Source organism: Lathamus discolor, chromosome 2 (assembly GCF_037157495.1).
Source record: "Lathamus discolor isolate bLatDis1 chromosome 2, bLatDis1.hap1, whole genome shotgun sequence".
Lineage (NCBI taxonomy): Eukaryota > Metazoa > Chordata > Aves > Psittaciformes > Psittacidae > Lathamus > Lathamus discolor.
The window spans coordinates 137,556,980-137,576,876 of record NC_088885.1 but is presented as its reverse complement, the minus strand read 5'-3'; the positions used below and the strand labels follow the sequence as shown (position 1 = coordinate 137,576,876).

At 41.6% G+C, this 19,897-nt stretch overlaps 1 protein-coding gene across 2 annotated transcripts in view; it reads right to left on the bottom strand.

Moving 5' to 3' along the window:
• Positions 1 to 19,897, bottom strand: part of LAPTM4B (lysosomal protein transmembrane 4 beta) — a 73,558-nt gene that overhangs the window by 13,368 nt on the left and 40,293 nt on the right. For both annotated transcript variants that reach the window (XM_065668667.1, XM_065668661.1), the window contains 2 exons: positions 18,398 to 18,496; positions 10,776 to 10,871 (listed from right to left, as the gene is read on the bottom strand). In XM_065668667.1, the coding sequence (XP_065524739.1) occupies positions 10,776 to 10,871; positions 18,398 to 18,496 (195 nt within the window). The remainder of the gene's footprint in view (positions 1 to 10,775; positions 10,872 to 18,397; positions 18,497 to 19,897) is intronic.

The window sequence follows — 19,897 nt, the reverse complement described above, 5'->3', positions numbered from 1 at the left end:
GAATCAGTGGTTGTCTCTTACAGGAATTTTTCTTCCACTGATTTTCCTAGCCTGCATTTGAATCCATGCTGACTTTCAGCACCTGCAGTGTCCTGTGGTAAGCAGTTTCACAGCTAATCTAGGTGTTACATAAAGAAATACCTTCTTTGGTTTGCTATGAAACCTGCCACTAGCTATTTCATTGAATCTACCCTTCATTTGCTAGGACGGTGAGCAGTTGTTCCTCTACTTCCTCTGCCACTCATTACTTTAAAGACCTCTATCATGTTCTCTTTTATTCTGTCTCTCTTTCATCCCACTAAAGATCCTTGCTCCCCTGTAGCGTAGTTCGCAGTTAATTTCTTCATGCAAAGAAACAGCTTTGGGTCCAGGCTGAAGAGAGAGTTCCAAAACCAGGCATGTGAAGAAGTACGACAGTCAGGAGGGTGCTGGGAAGGGAGATGAGCTCCATTTGGATGAAGCTTCCTTCATTGCTCAGGAGGGCAGCAAGGATTAGATGTTCTTCCAGATGAGATCAAGTGCCCTCTAGAAGCAATTCTTGTAAATAAGTGCTTATAAATACATGCTTCAGGGGTGGCTGTTTACAATGTAAATGGCTGCTCTGGTCAAATGAGTCCAGTCAAAGCAACTGTTTCTGAGAAAATTAGAGAGAAGTGTTTACAAAATACCTTTCCCATCTTTCTTTTTCTCCTTTCCCTGTCCCCAGATGAAGCAGCCCTGGGTATAGGGCCAAAGCTTCATATCTGAGCCAAATCATCTTTCACATGAAATGAGAAATGTTTTACTTTGCTTTAAGCACTTATGCTTTTGCTTGAAAAGTTTGTCCAAAATGTGCTAGTTAGTTACAATTTAAGGGTTTCATGATATGTTGTCTGTCAAATAAATCCCAAGAAACCTTCCCCTCAATGTGGACAGGAAGTATTTTCATGTTTATATGCATGCATTTCCTTCTGAAACCACACTAGAATGATTACAGATGGAGTAACTGGAAGCAGAATAACTCCGAGATGATTTATCACCCCATTCAGCGAAGTAGGCCTCAATGCTGCAAAACCATCTGTGCAAAGTTAGAGTTGGTATGTTTTATTTTCCTTTGACCAAGCTGCCAAGCTTCCAAGCCACCAGCTCTCCAAAACACAATTTAAGAAACTTTACAAGAGTTTATGGATTTCTGTAACAAAGCAGCACAATGTTTTCAGCACTCCAGATACAGGAATAAATGTATATTAGTAGGACACAGCAATATTTAGGGACAGATTGTGATTACCCTTGCGTGGGAAGAAAATTGGATCGGGAAGCTATTGTATTTTTCCATCATGCGCAACCTCATATAAAAGTCATCCAGAATAATGGTGTAATTACTTTCTCCCTTCAAAGGCATGGAGGGATAGTCTACCTCAGGCCGCAGAGGTCTTTCCTGCATCTTGGCCATCCCTCTACTGCTGCATCTCTAGTTGCACATCGTGATTTTGTATGGACAGAAGATACTTATTTTTTCAAATTTTCCTTCCTTTTTTTCAAAATAAGAGTTTTCTGGATAAGCACATGCAGGGGGTATTTGCATGCATGTCATCTGTACTGAAATCCTGAAGGACCCTTTGTGTAACGAACAGGTGATGTGTCATCCTGAGTGCAGAGACCGTGTCAGAGCACTAATCTTCCAACAGACTTTTTAATTACTACCCTTATCTCCTCTTACAATTACATTGTGTATCCCAGGCGAGAATAAACAATACAAGCTCCTAGGAACAGCTCACATAGACCAGCCAAATGGTTTAATAGGAATGGTTAACTCCCCTAAAGTGTGGTTATCACAGCCATGCTTGCATTACAGATATTGCTCAAACGCCTTCTGTCTTATCTTCAAATCACCAAATGCACCGTTTTTCCCTATCTACATGCCCAAGGACATAGGGTGACCCAATGTCAGTCTTTGGGCACCACACCAGAGAGATGGGCCAGTTGTAAAGTTTGATGATAAATTTTGAAGTCTCATTATAACATTTGGGAGCAGTAAGACCTGGGATTTTAAGATGCTCAATCTCTACTTCTGTCTTCCATATAGATTTTTCAACTAATTTTTATTTTTAAACAAACAACCACATTCTTTTGGTATCACTATTAAAAAGTAAGGCATAATACTGCCATATAAAATGGCACAGGTTTTTTTGCACAATGTATATAGGCATTTCATAGTGAATACTGAATGCCTTTGTTTATAACCAAATTATTAGTGTGTTAAAACTACAAAGGACAAGTGTAACAAAGAGTGATGAACTGACAGCTTGAAGGGAAAGTCTTATAGTTATATAAAAATCTGTTAATGTTACTAAAACACATCTGCAAAGCACTTGTCAACCAGAAACTCCCACTTTTGAAGATCTTCCAAATTGGGTATATCAACACCCACTCAGCCTTGTTCTTTCTGAAGCCGAGTGTCAGAGTTCATTCAACTCAGACCTTACTTTCCTCACTGCTTACTTTCCTCACTCAAGACAGAGGACCAAACCCACAAGTGCTCTGCAGTATGGGACAGACCACAGCCAACAGTCCATAAAAAGTCCTGAGGGATGCTTGGGAAGAGCACAGTTGCTCTATGGGAGCCACTAAAGTGAATTGAAATTAGGCTGAAAGCATGGTTCAGAAATCCCCAGAAGCCATCAGTAACCACAGGAAGCCAGACCTCCCCACTATTGTCACATCCTTAGCAAAACAACCGCAGCAGGGTGCTCCTCCCTGGAGCTGAGCATCACTTTCACGCCATATCCAAGAGAACAATGCCACCTACTGAACCACCAGCTGCAGCAGCTCCCTGCATCCAACTGATGGCTGAGGTTCTTTCTGCATCTGCCTCTTTCTGCATCTGCCTCGTTTGTGGTGTTGGGTAAATTTCAGCAGTGAGGCTCATGGCTGGAGGGACTGGGATGTGCAAGGAGTTCCTCCTCCACTTGGCAAAGGCCAGGCTTGCACTGTGCAAGGGGATTTGATTCAAAGACACCAGATGAGCTTGTGTTGGAGCTGAAGGCAGGACCGCCTTTGGGAAGAGCAGCTCTGCACAAGGGCAGGGATTCTAGCGTGGGCCAACAATATGGTAGAAAGCCACAACATGGCTAACTGCTGCAGAAACTTTGCCTCTTGCACCCTGCTGTGTTTCCCTGTTTGAGCAATACCTGCCTCAGTGAATCCAGGCTTCCCCCATTCTTCATTGCACAGTGTAACTACAATTTGAGCCTGACCTGAAAAATTCACACATGGCTCAGCTTAACACCCATACATCCTTGGCAACAGGGATTTAAGTTGTCACTGGCTTTTGCAGCACCGATGCACATCCTTTGAATTATACTGAAGACTTTGACTCATTTTCTGAAGTCCACAAAACAGCAGCTGTCAGATGGTAATGAATCAACCCTGCTAGAAAAATAGGGTCTGTAAAGAAACACTGCAAATTTATAAACATTCTCTTTCTTCCCACATTGCAACACTCCAAATTAGTGAATCCAAAAAGATTTGGAAGATTTAAACTACACATCCCCATTTCGTGTCTTCCTTTTAATCTAATTATGAATACTGAGAACAGATTTGTCTATTCCTATTGCAAATCTCGTAGGAATTTTATGTATTAGAATAATCCCAGTATTTGAGCTGCAAACATAAATACAGTTTTTGTGTGTAAGATAAAAATCTACTGGGGAAAATAGATAAAAATGTATATTTTGATCTTTTAATTTAACTTGTAAGTAAATTTAATGACTGTAGTGACAAATGAAAATGTTTTGGAAATCTTAATTTAAAATTTAAGAGAGCATTTGCTCTAAATTGTCACTGTTAATAGCGTGTTTCAAACAGCACAGCTGGCTCCTGACAGCAGCTACCTAGTAATAGGTAAGATATAACAAAATAGCAAATAGCACTAAGCAAGAGAGCAAATGGGTAGCAAATGGGTAGTATGAAGACCACAGGAAATGCTTGATTTTAGGACAAAATCCTTCCACAAACCAGAAAGCAGTGGAAGAAAGAGCAGAGTACAGATGATAAGGTGGGAAAGTTAAAAAAAGGGAAGGGAAGCGAAGAGAAAATAAAGTGAAGAGAGAGAGAAAAGAGAAGAGAAGAGAAGAGAAGAGAAGAGAAGAGAAGAGAAGAGAAGAGAAGAGAAGAGAAGAGAAGAGAAGAGAAGAGAAGAGAGAAAAAAGAAAAAAGAAAAGAAAAGAGAAGAAAAGAGAAGAAAAGAGAAGAAAAGAGAAGAAAAGAAAAGAAAAGAAAAGAAAAGAAAAGAAAAGAAAAGAAAAGAAAAGAAAAGAAAAGAAAAGAAAAGAAAAGAAAAGAAAAGAAAAGAAAAGAAAAGAAAAGAAAAGAAAAGAAAAGAAAAGAAAAGAAAAGAAAAGAAAAGAAAGGAAAAAACATTCTCTTTGCTAAGACTGAAGAACAACTCACACGGGATGGGATTTACTAGAGGTAGAACACGAAACGCTGGAGAAACTGAATAGCTCTTTGTTGGCAGATGCAGGTTGTCATGATACTTTTATGCAATGCAAAGACAAACAGAAGAGGAGGAAGTGCACACGCATACTAGCAAGACATGAAAGCTGGCATCCACAAGAAGCTTGAGTCCTTTGAAGATTCTCAGGTTAAAGACATTGCTATGGGAATGTTACAAGCACAATTCTGCAGAAAAACAGATCCAGCGTTTAAACCACACTCCCAGGTCTCACGTAGACTATTGCATGTCGTTACTAACTAACCACCTCCTCTACCTCCAGCTCTGGGTATTTCTGCTCCTGCTTCTTCTTCCTCTTTTCTGCCTCCTGTTTTACCTGCTTTCCCTTTTGCAGGTCTTACCAGACAGTTTCCACTAAGGAAGGTCAGAGCTCCTCTGCCTGGACTCAACTGGAGGCCCTTAGAAGGGCTCAGAGAGTGAGTCACGCCAGGGGTATTCATTTTTGGTGTTTGCTCACTTTAAAGTATGCTCATGGTCACTACTCACTGGAGAAAGATGTCTCTGATGTAGTGGCTCAGTAATAATGTTGTGCATACCAACTGTCGCACAAGACCAGCTACCTAGTGAACACTGCCAAGTCTATAGGATTTTTATGCCACATTATGGAAAGTTACCTTTAAAGCAGTGTTCTTCTCCAAGTTGTTTTCTACTCTTAACATGTACCATCCCAAAACTGGCTCAGTAGTTGGAAATCATAGTTCCCAAAGGGTCTGTCATCTTGTGCATAGTTTATCTGTCTCTGGGCGCCAGCTCCTGCTTCAGTCTGTTTAATTGGCATGAGTCTAAGGGTTCTTCTCCAGTAGCCAAACTAATTGTCTTCCACACACAATAACACAAAGAATGGTTTTTCCAACCTTATCAAAGAATATTTTTCCTTTGCTCAGAGGAATCATCCAGAAGGAATGAAAGACCTAACCCTGCACTTCTCAAATAGGCCTCCTATTGCTTTGAGAAAGGGAGAGCAAACAAAAGTGTTGACAGATTAATTACAGGCTACTTAGCTGATCTCATGTCCACAGAAGGAATACATCTGCATTGAAAACAACAAGTAACTTATTAACTGTTGTGGCTAAATTGCTGTCAGATAGAATCTACTGAAGTGATTTGATAAAGTACATAAGGATCTAAATCCCACTTTGAAGAGAGATTTACGGCTTTACATTTTATCCCCACTGGCAGCATGACCGGAGATAAAACTTCCATTGATTGGCTTCAGTGAGACTTAAAAATAAACAGAATGAAATCCCCTGGCTGTCCAGGAACACAAAGGAGCTGTTCCTGCTCCAGAGAACAAAGTGGCTGACTTTGGGTTATCTTCTGAGCTCAGAAGCTGGCATTTTTTGCCAAATTAGATGAACATTTCCATGGTACTGCTCTCACAGTTTAAATTGGTGAAAAAATTAATCTTCATCCCTGGTGTGCTTGAGCAGTTGGCAGGAAAAAGCAATCCCAGGTTGGGAAAGTGGAAAATAAAAATCTTCAGGTTACTACAGTTCACTGCAGGGGAGTTACCTTTCTGCCATGCCAAAATCTCCTACAGATACCTCCAGAAAATGAGGGGAGAGTAATATTGGAAGAACACTTAGAGGGGGTAGATGTTACCATATCTCTAAGAAGCTCTGCTGTGACTAAGGTACACAGCTGGATACCCAGGTCCTAGCATTATCAGCCCCAGGAGCACTAGGGGGTCATGTCTTCCCAGCATCTGGGTTCCATTCCCCTGTCCAGTACTTCCTGGACCCCCATCCACAAACACAGTCTGTTTTTTGAGCAAAGACAGGTACAATCATGTGATGTTAAATTTTGACCAAGGACCACAGGAGGAGGACTTCTCACCTAACAGGGGCAGCAGGAATATCCCGTTCAGAGCCTGCAGTGGGGAGGATGCCCTTTTCTTCCAGATGGCACACTTGCAAAAGGGATGGCTTAAATCACTTAGTCTGAGTGAAAAAGAATCAGATTATCTGGTAGCCGATAACCGTATCTACCAGGTTAGTTACAGTTCAGATCTATGAGCATTATTTATAAGAACCAGTTTGACTGGGGAGAACTAACTGGAAATTTCAGTGCTGGGAATTTCCTCCCCAGTTCAGTCCACACTTGAGTTGTTCCCATGGCTTTTAGTGGTATGACAATTGGATAGTCAGTAGGAAGGCAGAGACAGCTGAATATTGTTAAAAATCAAGTATTACTGAATTGGGGTCTGGTAACAGAGAAGGGTCCATACAGAGCATCTCACAAGAAACATGAATGAGAGAAGGTACAACAGATGCAGCAGAGTGCCAGCAACCAGCGCTGGCGGAGAGCAGTGCTTTATGAGGACAGAAAACGCAAAAGCTCAGCTCTTGGAAGGACATCAGTAGATTTCCACCATGACACCAACCAAGAAGATGACAGATGAATACTGCTGTTGAGACGCTCCCAACATGAATTTACAGAGTCACGATGGATTTGCTTTACATAGAAATGGGGGAAGCTAATTGTGAGATCAGCCAAAGACTTCCTGAATGCAGAGAGCCAAGGAACAGAAAAGCAGTCCTGCAAGGCTGTGCTTAAGGACTTGTCCATTCTCCTAATCAAATCGCATCCAATGTGATGTGTAAATGTGCTTACCCACCTAGCCAGTGACAAATTAAGAAATGCAGTAAAACAAAAGATAATCGAGTTACTATTTTCAGAACAGCTTCCTGGACTGGAGAACCAATTATATACAATCACAACTTCTAACTCTCTTGAACCAGATCCTAGCACTCTATATTAAAGAAGTGTCTTACTTTCCTATGAAAGAGACCTGTAATCTAAACATCTCAGAAGGATTCACAGCTGCTGCAGCCAGCAAGTAACTGTGGACCCTTCCTGCCTCTCATGCTACAGCATCCCGGCTAGTAAGGATTTGACTGTTCTTCTTGAGAAAAGCTCAGTCATTAATGTCCTATTTCCATTTAAATTGAAGATATATTTGTCAAGGGTTCTGAGCAGATAAAACAGGCAACTTCTAGTTCAAAAGTTAGAAGAGGGAAAATAATAATCTTTATGAAGGTATAAGTAAAATTGTATTTATCTGGCAATGGAAGATCCAAGAATTTGATTTTGCCAAGATGTTAAAAGACAAAAGAGATAAAAATAGCTATTGCAGGTGACATGTCTTCTCTTACAACAGACATAAGTCTCCCATCAAAAAAAAGGCACACAACAGCCATCAAATAGCCATAACATGAATGTAATTGTTTATGGCTATTTAATTGTGTGTAATTAGAGTTAGTAGAGGACAGGGGCTTACCCATTCCCTTTCCATTTTCAGTACAAATCTTGCAGGTATATAGAATTTTGAATTCAAGGATGAATTAGTTGATGATATGTTATTGAAGGCAGAGATTGCTTTTTTCCCTCTGAATGCAAATTATAATAGAACTAAGGTATACATTTTAGTTTTAAGGTATTTTTCAAAGATAGCTCTCCCACAAAAAAAATAGAAGACACAATAATAAAGCATTTGAGTAATAAATTTCTTCGCTCCATTGAAAATACTAATGTAACTGGAGAAACATTCTGAATTTCTAATCATGTAAATATCTAAACTGGATCTTTTAACCCTGGCAGTAAACTAACCCATACTGTAGCCTATATCTAAACTTTATTCTAAATGCTTTTTTCTTTGTAATACAGTGTCTAGCACTTGCAAACCTAATAACTTAAAAAAAGATTACGTGTAAAGTGTAGATGTGATATATCAATTACTACGCAGTACAAGGGATATTAGGTGGGTTCTGATCTGTAAATTTTGGAAGTGTTGGGGCATATTTAAAGCTTGCTATTCTAATTGTAGCTCTTATGCCCAGCCCCATAATTAAACTTAGATTTTCACCTCTATTTGTACAGATTGGTATTCTTTCAGCAATGAAGATACGTATATATCAAAAAAACATCCCTGAGGATGAGAATATGCCCTGCAGAAATGAGCTGCAGCTCTGTTGGAATTCATGTAGCAGTTTTGAGTCTAAAAATGAGCCATTTCTTTCAAAACAGAGAGCAGAGACTGACCCACATTTTTTAAGAACCCGGTAGTCTAGAATTCAGAGGCACGTCAGTGTAAAGGAGCCCTACCGAAAGAAGTTTCTGAGCATCAATAAAAATAAGAAAACATTGTTTTACTACAAAAGCACACTTGAGTGTTGGAGGAATATTATACAATTCAACAGACAGCAGTGACCTATCACAGCAGTTCTAAATTTCATGAGGTTTCTTCAAGAGTCCTAAACTCTCAAAGATCCTCAGCACTCAACTTTCAAAGCCATATTCTTCCACACTTCCATTTTTGAAACCATTTTTATCCATTATGTTGAGCTTACTTTTTTACAGTCATCCAAAGAGGGGCTCTTGCTGGTGTCTCTCAATGTAGACATAGAAAAAAAGTATCTTTTTGAATCGAATTTGAGGGGGCAAAGGAAGGGAACAACAATCTTTGGATCCACAGTGGAGAATGATAAGGATTTAACCGAATCTCATCTCATTTCACTGATGTAGAAAGAATGAACCACAGATGCATCATACCTGAACGCAAGACCATATTCAAATTAAGGAAGTGTGAATATTAAGGAAAGAAGAGCCAAACGGTCAGGGCACTAGCTAGGAATGCACAGCATTTCTCAAAACCTGCCTCTTCTGTAGCTGTCTTTTAAGATCAAGGTAAGAAAAATTAATTTAAACTATCACTGCAAGAATATGTCATCTGTAAATGGGATAAAATGGCTTCCATTTGCACAGAAACACATGTGCTTTAAAGATGAGGAGGCAGCTGAGAGCACTTTGGTGATTACTAACTACAAAAGTGCCAAGAGAGGTTTTGTTAACCAGGCATCTCTGAAAACCAAAGTATTTTCCTTTGCCAAGGCAGCAAGTGGTTTTAATGTAGCTTTTAAAAAGCCTTAGTAAATTTAGTTTTCAAAATAATCCAGCTGACACTGTCCCACCACCAAGCCTGCCAGTTCTGTGGGTTGTAGAGTTAGCAGTGTTTGAAGATGAGTTACAGCTACCCACAAGCTGAACAAAAGAGCTATCAAAATCATTTCACATAAACCTCCTGGGTTTACTCAAAGTAAATCCCAGTAAAGAAAGTAGTAAATACTTCTTAGCTTTCAACAAACCTGTATTTTTATACTTAAATATCTTGGTTGCCAACTCTGATCATATTCTGTAGAACTTTTTACGCTTTTCTTAGAGCCCCAGGTATTGAACACAAATAACTATGCAAGAGTCACAGCTTTCATGCAAGAGTAGTAATAGTTTTCTAAGTGGCTTTTTTTTTCACAGCTGCAAAGGAATACTCATTCCAGTGGTTTAAAGTTGAGGTCTAATACCTCAGTGTGTGGAGACCACCCATGATTAGGAAAACCTGAGGAAGGCAATCCTCAAATTTTACCCAGATGATCCAGAGGGCCGAGTTCATGCTGCTCTTATTCTGTTATGTAAATGATGTAAAGACCCTTATTACATAAGCCAGTGGAGTCACCCCAGGGACCAATTTGGCACAGTGCTCTCAGTGTGTAGCCTGGGTGGAACCGAGCAGCTCCACGGAGATACTGCTGCAAACAGAACTGGCTCTTTCCAGGGACTCTTTCTTCTTGTGTTCTTCAGTGCCTTCTGCAACAAGCAAGACCTTGCTTAGCAGCCAAGCTCTGCACGTACCCATGTTGTAACTAACCTTCTGTAAAATGAACCTTCCATTCTTTGAGGTTAAAACCTGCTTATTCATTCCTTTCATGTTGATCTCCTTTTTTCTTCTGCCTCCTTAATATACAAAGCCCATCACGTGCTGGGAGACGAATCCCTGAACTTTTGTTGCCTTTTAGCTCCTCTCTGTGAGTGTGTAAAGCACTACATCAGATGTTGAGTGTCCTAAATGACAGTTTCTACAGTGAAATCCACATCTCTGTATACTATGGCATCCATGGGTCCTAATCAGTCTCCCCCCACAGTGTCCAGACCATCACACAGCGGAAGAGCTCAGAACTGGGGGCCGTTCCTGTGGCCACAAGGTAAACTGTAGTTTATGCTTAACACTGATTCTTTAACAGATTATATGCATAAAAGCAGTATTATAGCAGTAGATGTAATTTATAACCACAGTACACCAGTCTGTTGAATCTCAGGTCTAAACATAACCAACAGATGAGGACTCTCAAAAGAATTAATATGGTTAACTAAGGAGTCATAATTTAATGTAAAATAAAGCTATTAAATATATAATATTAGACAAATGTTTGTGATCTAACATCCTTACCGCAGTGTCATTGGTGGTAATGTACACCAGCACATCTGAGTTGTTTCTGCCATTAATGTATCGGTAACAGTTCCACACGCAGCTTATCAAGTAACCCTGAAAAGAAAAGGGATTTATTATTGTGTGCAGAAAAATAAACTATGCAGTTTTCTGTTAGAGCATTTCTGTTCTTATATAAACAAGCTTATGAGCCTGCTAGAAGCAAGGGACAGTCACTTTGCTGGTTGCACTGACTGTAAGTATGTGTAGGGGCTCTGTGAGTAATCCAACACCATTACTCATAATTATAGTAGGGGCTGTTCAGCCTTGAGAAGGCTCCAGGGACACCTTACTGTGGCCTTTCAATATATAAAAGGAGCTTCTAAGAAAGATGGAGACATTTTACCAAGGCCTGTAGTGACAGGACAAGGGGCAATGGCTTTAAACTGAAAAGGTTTAGACTGGACAAAAGGAGTAAACTTTTTACAGTGAGGGTGGTGAGACATTGGCACAGGTTGCCCAGAGAAGTTGCGGATGCCCCATCCCTGAAAGTGTTCACAGCCAGGCTGGATGGGGCTTTGAGCAACCTGATCTAGCAGAAGGCGTCCCTGCCCACAGCAGAGGGATGGACTAGATGACCTTTGAAGGTCCCTTGCAACCCAAGCCATTCTGTGATTATATGATTCTGTGATTATTGATACTTGTGTTGCACTACGAGCTACTCCATCTAGGCAGAGATACAGCAACCTAGACCTACCTGAATGAAATTTACCATTCCAGATATTTGCTATTACAGGTAGTAGTAATATTCTTCAGGTAGACTAATTCATTTGAAAAGAAGAGGTCTCTTTGGGCCTGAATATAGCTAAAGTAACATCATTTTGTGTATATAACCCCCATTTTCCTTAAATGAGCAGGTCACATATGCTGTCTTTCTTTCTTACACCTCTCTAGAAATACAGGGATGAGTTCAGTCAGGCACTGCATTACTGTGCATGGGACACTGCGTACCATCAGGGGTGAGTTTTACTACATAAAATGAAGACTGTGGCAAAAGAGGTGGTACTGCAGATGCAGAATTCTCAGGGACAGCAGCTAAAAGTGAACAGAAATCAGTTTTGAATTCCTCCATGGGAAGGATGTTTAAATATCATCAACGGGGGGTTAACAGAAACTGGAAGCAAACCCCAGTAAAAAGAGCACAAGCACGCCGGGGACTGAAGAAACACCCAGCAAATTACAGGAAACCCTCCTTGTCTTCTGTCCTGGCCTGACCTGGCCAATGACTTTGTGGTGATCCTATATATCAGCTGATTGTTCTAATACTCTGTTTCACTTAATCTGACATTAAATCAATATATTCCATATGATTGGAATGGTCAGGGGTCTTCCTATTCTTGCCTGTCTAGAGGAACATGCCAGTGTTAAAGTTTTAATTGAAATCTGACATTATTTGTAACCTTTTAACCACTATTACAAATTATTCTCCTTTTTTTCAGTATAAAGCAAAACAAACTGCTATTGTAGCAATACTCCTACCACAGAATCACAAACTTCACTGGTTTTGTTCTTGGAGCTCGCTTGGCCCTGGGTGGGGCTGCTCCCTGGCAAACAGCTAGCTGTCTCCGCTTATTTTGGAACTGGTTGGGCAAAGTGCTCATGTCCATCATCTCCTTCACCAGCAGGAGAGATTCCAGTTTGGCCAGCAGAGGTGTGCAAAGTGACTGGAAGAACGACGGGAGGCAGTAACACATGTGCAGGAGCAGGAAGCAGATTCTCAGCATGCCAGGGACAAGGCTGATGGGACTAAGCAGATCCCTCTGGAGCTCTCTGCTTCCCATGTAGTTACACATGACAGTGGTGAGAACAATGTGTTTTGATAGCACCCAACTTATATTTTTACTTAGTAGGTTCTGTATAGCAATTCTTTCACGAACCTAGCGCGTGCAAATTAAACTGGGAGCGCTGATTGGATTTGCATCTGTGCCTCACTGAGTGAGTCATACTTCTATGACTCACTTGCACAGATGACCTTCCAAAAGCCTCTTATCCTTTTGAGCTGCCCTGTGCTTCCTCCCTCTCCAGAGCTGTCACACATGAGCTGTGTTTTTCAGGACGCCACATGACTCACTGATGGCTCTCTTGCAGATCAGGAAGGTTTTTCAGCCAGGGCTGAGCTGGCTGAAATCCAGTAAGTTTGTTTCCTCTTCTCTACGGCATCTTACAGAGCCTGGGTGACTTGGAGGTGTTGCAGACATCCCAGTACTTCTGACCATCAAATGGGGAGAGCAAAAGGCTTCTGGAGCAGCAGAGTCCCAAAGGGAAGGTCAGGCTGGCTCTACAGCGTAAGCTACTAAAACCTGCCCCAGGCTACTGAAACAAGTGGAGCAAAAGCATATGCATGGAAAACTGCACCTTTTTCAGAATTAAATAAAATGCCATTGTCAATTATAAATAGTAATAAGTAGTTCAGTAGCTTTCAATGCTCAGATACTATGTGCTGAGAAAGGCATGAGAACTAGTACAGAACAGAGACTGAATACAGTACTCTTCCGTGGGGATATAGCCCGACTTTGTAAGACACCTTTTACATTAAGCCTACCCTATTTGCAGACCAATTTCTATACTCCTGTCAAAATCCAAACTGAGGGAAGCCCCATTTCAGATAATACAGTCTTATCTGGGAGACGCTAGCAGATTTATTTTTAAATGCTCCAATTCCATTACATGTAGTGAATAAACCACATTTAACCCCACAGTGAACTCCTACAGCTCTTCCAGCTCTGAGCCCTAGCTCTAATCAGTCCTGCTCCCGCATGCGCGGGTTGTTTGTCAGTGGGTGAGGTCTCTTCCAGCCCTTGAATCAAAGAGGTCGTTAGCCAGCACACACCAAGTTAATTGGCTCCGAGACAGTGACCCACATACATCTGAGAGCAACAACAGCAGCTTTTGGAGCATGGACTTGTCCAAGTGCTTTGGCCTGCAAATCATGAGTCATGGAAACTCATTTTCCTCAACCTGTAACTTCTTTAAACTTGTTCCTAATCATTGTTTTCTAACGATGCTGCTGCACCGTTATATGGGATTGCTGACTCAGTTACCATGTTTTTCTTGAAAAACTTGGCTGAGCTTTCAAATAGTGCTTTAAAATGTGTTGCTGGACATGCGGTATATAAATATATCAGTTTTTCTCTCAGGAGACCAATATTCACATTTGGAATAGACCTTGTGTAAAGGCATTAAATCACTGCAGCCTAATCCACCCTTAGTGGTATTCCTGCATACCATGGCACAGGCTGCTGACAGCCACCTTTTGGGGGCAGCCCCAAGCAGCCACCACGTGAAAGGAAGGGTGCACAAGAAGAGCTAAATGTGGAAACAGGCACTGTGCCTGCTTCTACTACATTTCAGTCTTCCCCTTTGAATGGTGAGAAATGACTTGAGCCCCTGAGGAACTGAAACCCACAAAAATTTCTAACCCTGCCTCTTGCTGTTGTTACTGCGTATGCACTTGTTAAGCAGCATAACGAAGTAATGTACTGCACAACTTCTGCTCATCAGACATGTGTCCGACCAGATGACTGACCAGCATCTCTGTGGAAATCAGAGGCTGCTGTATCCTGCTGTTTCTTGTAACACAGCAAGAAATCTGCCTATCTGGGTCAAAGCAGCCCTCTGGGCTGCTCCCTCACTGGCAGCAAGCGCAGGGTGAACGCCACAGACCCGACAGAGCTCCCTTGGGTTTGGAGATGTCTGCACCAAGTCCCATTTTATTCTTCCATCTGCTGTGAATTTTCTATATACAGAGCTGGGCTGGTCTGCAGTAACTGGTGAAAATCAGATGAAGATTTCTACAAAAAACAAAATTTAGATGAAGATTTTAAACGGATGCTAATGGCAGACCAGTTGGCCATGTGTATTTCACATGTTGGTGCTGCAGAAGAAGCAATGGGCTGCTATGCTAATGAAATCTGCAGTTAAATCTTATCTTCTCACTATCTTGTGAGTATAAAAAGGCTGCAAATATTGCATTTCTTTGCAGTTGTAAAGAAATCCAAGAATTAATGATGTCAAACCACTGGCATGCAATGGTTATGGGCCAGGACATCATCTGTTGTCTCACAAGTCACATATACATATATGTTATTTAAAGCAAATGACCCTTGCTTTAGAGATGCTTCTCCTGTAAGAACACTGCCACCAGCAAACCCAGTGCTGGGACCTATCCCAGGCAACCTCATGGCTCTGTGTTGGCCATTCCCGGGAGCAGGGATCAGAGCTTGGCTGTTAGGGCTGTGTTTGTGTCTCGACTGCTGCTCCATCATTGCTGCAGGAAGGTAGCAGACACTGGGGTGATGTGCTGCAGGTCAGGGTTCTCCCTGCTAGGAGCCATCCCTCTTGGGCATGAAATGTCTCAGGGTGAGCACAGAACTTCATTTGACATTACCCTTTCCCATGTGCTGATGACACCAGAACATGCAGTGGTCTCATCTCCAGGCTCAACACCTTGTACATGCAGGTTATAGGCATATTACGGAGATCAGGGTTCATATAGCATTTGCTGAAGACCAGCCTGTCTCACTGAACTGGAATATCTTTTAGCTGTCCCACTGGCAACTAGTTTTTCTTATCTCCTTTCCAGTAAAAGAAGGGCCAGAAAAGAAGAGTCTAATACTCTCCAGCTGCAGAGTACTCAGGGCAACCTGTTCTGGTTGTGTCTGTGGTCACCAGAGCTTAGCTCATTTGGGCCTGGGGATCTTTCCCCAGGGTGAGGAGGGAGAGGTTGAAGCCTCAACCATTCTGTCTCAGCAGCTGGGACTGGCCAGAGGAAACGAAGCCCCTGTTCTCCAAACTGGCTCCAGAGTAAGGCACGGATCAAAAAACACCGTGTTGGCCATATGCTGTTTGAAATCCTGTGTACATGTATATAAATACATTTGTGCTGCTGGATGTCCTTCCTCAGCCAGATAGGAAACACATATGTTTCATGGTATGTAACTCTGGTTCAGTTTCTAAACAAACACAATAAATGGCATAACACATTTTGGTCTACCCTGAAAAAGATTCTGCATGAAAGCACCTGGAATATCCATTAGCTGCTTCAGATCCAAGTAAATCCTAAGGACTAAAAAGACAAGCGCTTACATGTAGCTAGCTGGCTCCCTTTTTTGCTACCCTCTCTTCTCCCCTTTCCCTTTTTGTAATCCCACTACTGCAAAGCACAAAACCACCATATTATACTGCTGTATCTTGGTTTCTGCTCAGCAGTGCTTTCCTTTACATGTACTCAAAACAAAAGCATAATGATGCCAAATGTTTCTAAGGAGTTACGTGATTCTGTTTCGTATCTCCCACCAGCTGAATGCAGCTTTTACTACTGTAGCTTTTCCTAGGCTACGTTTTGGTTTCTCTCCTTATTTCTAGTTGAACTCCAGAGGGAGAGGGAGCTCAACCTTTTCAGTTTCGATGTATAAATGTGGTACCATCTGTTAAGTCTATCAGTGATAAAGTGTGATGCATCTCATAGTGTCCAGCTTTCTTTTCATGGAGCAGACTACATAAATCTGCGTAGCAGCTCTTCTGGGAACACAAGAAATTCAAATGAAAATGCTAACTATAATTTAGTATGTGTTTCTGCATGAGTCATATTTTTGTGATTCATTTGCATGATAATATGTTGCTAGAATGAGCATTATATGAACCGCATATACTCTTGGAAAAAAAAACATAAAACATGTGTCCGCCACTTTGAAACAAAACTAGTCTTTTTTGCTATTTCTTGGGTTTCTTTCTTCTGTAGTAAGTATTTTTCCCATTCCAATTTTAGTTCCACTTTTTCTTTATAAGCTTATGACTTCCCTGCCATACTTAGGTCAACAAAATACCAGACCAGCCTGGGGTAAAAATGAGCTAATGCTTGCATCTGAGAAATTTAAGGTCACATCCCTTGTGGCACCTGGCACACCCACGTGTTTATCATTCATTCGTATTTCTTAAAGGTGCAAAAAAATCAGCTGTATGGCTGTGAACACGTAAAGCCAGAAGGCTAAATTATATTTCTAAATGACAGAAAAAAACTGAAGATCACTTCCAACAGTACCTTAAAACACCCCGTTTGTTGGGTTTGGGTTCTTTCCCTTCAATTTTGAAGTATCTTCAATAATCTAATCTACCTCTTTTGTCACAGAAACTTTCCTTGTTCGTGTTGTCAAATGTGCTGTCTGGAAGCAACATCCCCAGTGTCGTTGTGGCTCTTTGGGACTTCTCTAGTCTAACGCATAATTGCTCTGCACAGAAAGAGCAAGAACTATTCTGAAATAAAACCCAACACAAGAAACACAAGAGCGGCAGCACTGTGCTGTGAGAAACTTGCAGGAGGGTGCAAGAAGAGGGCAAACATACCAGCGTACTTTGCAGGAGGTCCAAGGCTCAGGGACTTGCTGAGCCACAGGTGGTTGTTTTCATATGCTGATTCGTGTGATCTTATTCTGAGCTCCTTTTGGACTTCTGCTCTGCACAGCAGGTGGGGGTGGACCTTGCTGGACCAGAAACCTGGGTGTAGTGGTTTCACATGAGCCCTTTCTGGCTGTGCTGGGTGATACTACATCTCCCCTTTATCTGGTATCTACCACAGCTAGAGCCTCACCCGTGAGGTTTACGTAACAGCAACTAAATCATCACTCCCCGTGTCCTTTTGCTGCCTGGTGTGACAGTCCTTTACATTATCCCGCCCAGGAGGGATTGTTTGGATCTATTTGCCTGCTCTACAACATCCTTTCTGAGATAAGGCACCAGAAGTAAATGCATACTTCCAGAGGTGGCAGGCATCAAAACTGGCAAAGAAATCTTTAGATTTCTGGTTTTTCTATTCCTTTCTTAATATTCTTAGCATTTTATTTACTTGTTTGATCAGAACTGAGCAGTAAGCTAATATTTTCACAGATCTAGCTATTACAGCTATGAGATTCCTTTTCCAGGTGGTCATGCTCAGTTCAGAGTCTACTGCAGTGTCTGCTAAACAAGATTGTGCTTCCTCTGTGTCCACCACTTGGAATTTGTCACCGCTAAGCTTCTCTGCCATTTCACTGCCCAGTCACTCAGTGCCATGAGCTCTTTCTGCAAAGCTTTCTTGGCTGACTGTTTTCTCCGTTTTGGATGACATTGCAAAAAAGTGGTATTGTAGATTTCCTTCCCCGATCTTTCATGAGCATGAGTCTCGCTATTGTAAAAAACAGTGATTTATCCTTATTCTCTATTTCCTAGCTATGGTCTGTGAGATGACCTTTTCTCTTGTCCCTGCACATCTGAGGGTGGTCTTTAAAGCCTTTGATGACAGACTCTGCCACAGACCTTTTGAAAAAACAAGAAATCTGTATCAACAGGCTCTCCCCTGTCCACTAAACAACCTGCTCCTTCAAAGGATTTATGTTATGAGTTGCCCCTACAGCATCACGTTTCCCCACTGAGGCCTATATGTTCATGTGTTTGCTATGAGATTTTCTGCCTTTTTTCCATAATGCTTTGTACGGCTGTCAGGCTGCCTGGTCTGTAGTTCCCCAGATCTCTTCTAAAGCCAGGCCCCCCAGGCAAGGGACATTCCATCCAGGACCAGGAGTGGACATTATACACAGTAATGTACTTACCTTAAAAGCCAAAATGATACTTATGAAAAGGAGGATAATCACAACCAGACACGTAGGGTTCACAGACATAATCTCTTCCTTGTAGGGAAAATTGGTGGGCTGCATAAGCAAAAAGAAGCAAACCACTGTAAGTTAATCTCACAAGTCATTCAGGAGCCATTCAATTAGTGCACTCTATAATTAACAGCTTACAAAACTTTCTGTGATCTACTAAATCAGGAGCTCCCCACACCAAAAACCAGTTTCAGTGAGTTTGGCTGGGACACTTTGGGAAGGCTCAGCTGCCAAACGTTTCCTGGAGGGCTGAGGATTTACTTTTTGCTTTGTATGTGGCATGGGCTGTCTTCTCTCTGCACATTGGATTTGTATCTGACACAAACTGGCAAAGGACATCTCTTGGGGAGCTCTGCAGCAGAAAACCTGCCATCATGGGCAATGGCAGGCAAGGCCTGTACTTACTAAGTAATCATTATACTGGCACTGGTTGCCAGCGTGGCGGTTCCTTCCAGAAAATCAAAGCAGGAAAAGCTGGACAGCACAATCCTTTCACCTAAATATTTGATCAAAAGACATTTGGTCTATTCTGCTCCATTTTGTTTTGGCTAAATTTGGACTGCTTCTCCAGGACACTTGTTAGTGCTGCTGAGTGCGTGCCCCAGGGAGGAATGGGTCCTACAGTGGAGCAATGACATGATTTCAAACTGAAATGCGGCCCAGGTCCTTCTCTTATCTCATACATGAAGTGGAGGTAACAAAACTAATCTTCCCGCCTAGTGTAGGCTCTAGTGATTTACAATTGTGAAACGCTTTAAGATCGCTGGCTGAAAAACTGCCTCTAAAGATGTTTTACTGTCTTGTAATTCTTGTTATTACTTCAAGAAAACACACCCTCTAAAACGAATGTTCCAAATCGTTTTGAAATATTGCAAGGCACAAGTTCCTGTTTCGGTTAGAATAAACCACCGTTCACAAAAGATAGCTTTGCTGCAACAGCAGCTCATTATAACTGAATGCATTAGCTCCTTCCACACACAACTCCCTTTTCCCTTGCAGGTCTAATTACTTAACCAGGCCAGCTCTGCATCCTTGTCAGGACAATTAACTAGACCAAGCTATAACTGTATTCTTGGCGATGATGATGTAAATACAGAGTAACCCCTTAATACCCCTTATGCCAGCACTCAGCCCAGTGAATCAGGAAATCATCTCCTTTTGTGGACAGCTGTTAGGGAGAATGGCTCTTTATTTAGCGTGTCCATGACCTGTTCAGAATGGTTAACATCAACAGCAGCTGTAACCGTTTGCAGATAACGTTACATAAGCACATTTTCCGCTTCTTGACAGCAATGTTTCTGTTCCTGTACTGAATTTCATGGCTGGAGTTTTTATCATGTTATCTTCTTTGTTGAGCTACAGCTCTTGTAAGGCATTAGCTTGGTATAATTCAGTAAGTTGCTTTTCTTTTTTAAATTATTTTGTTTTGACAGAGGGTTATAGCTA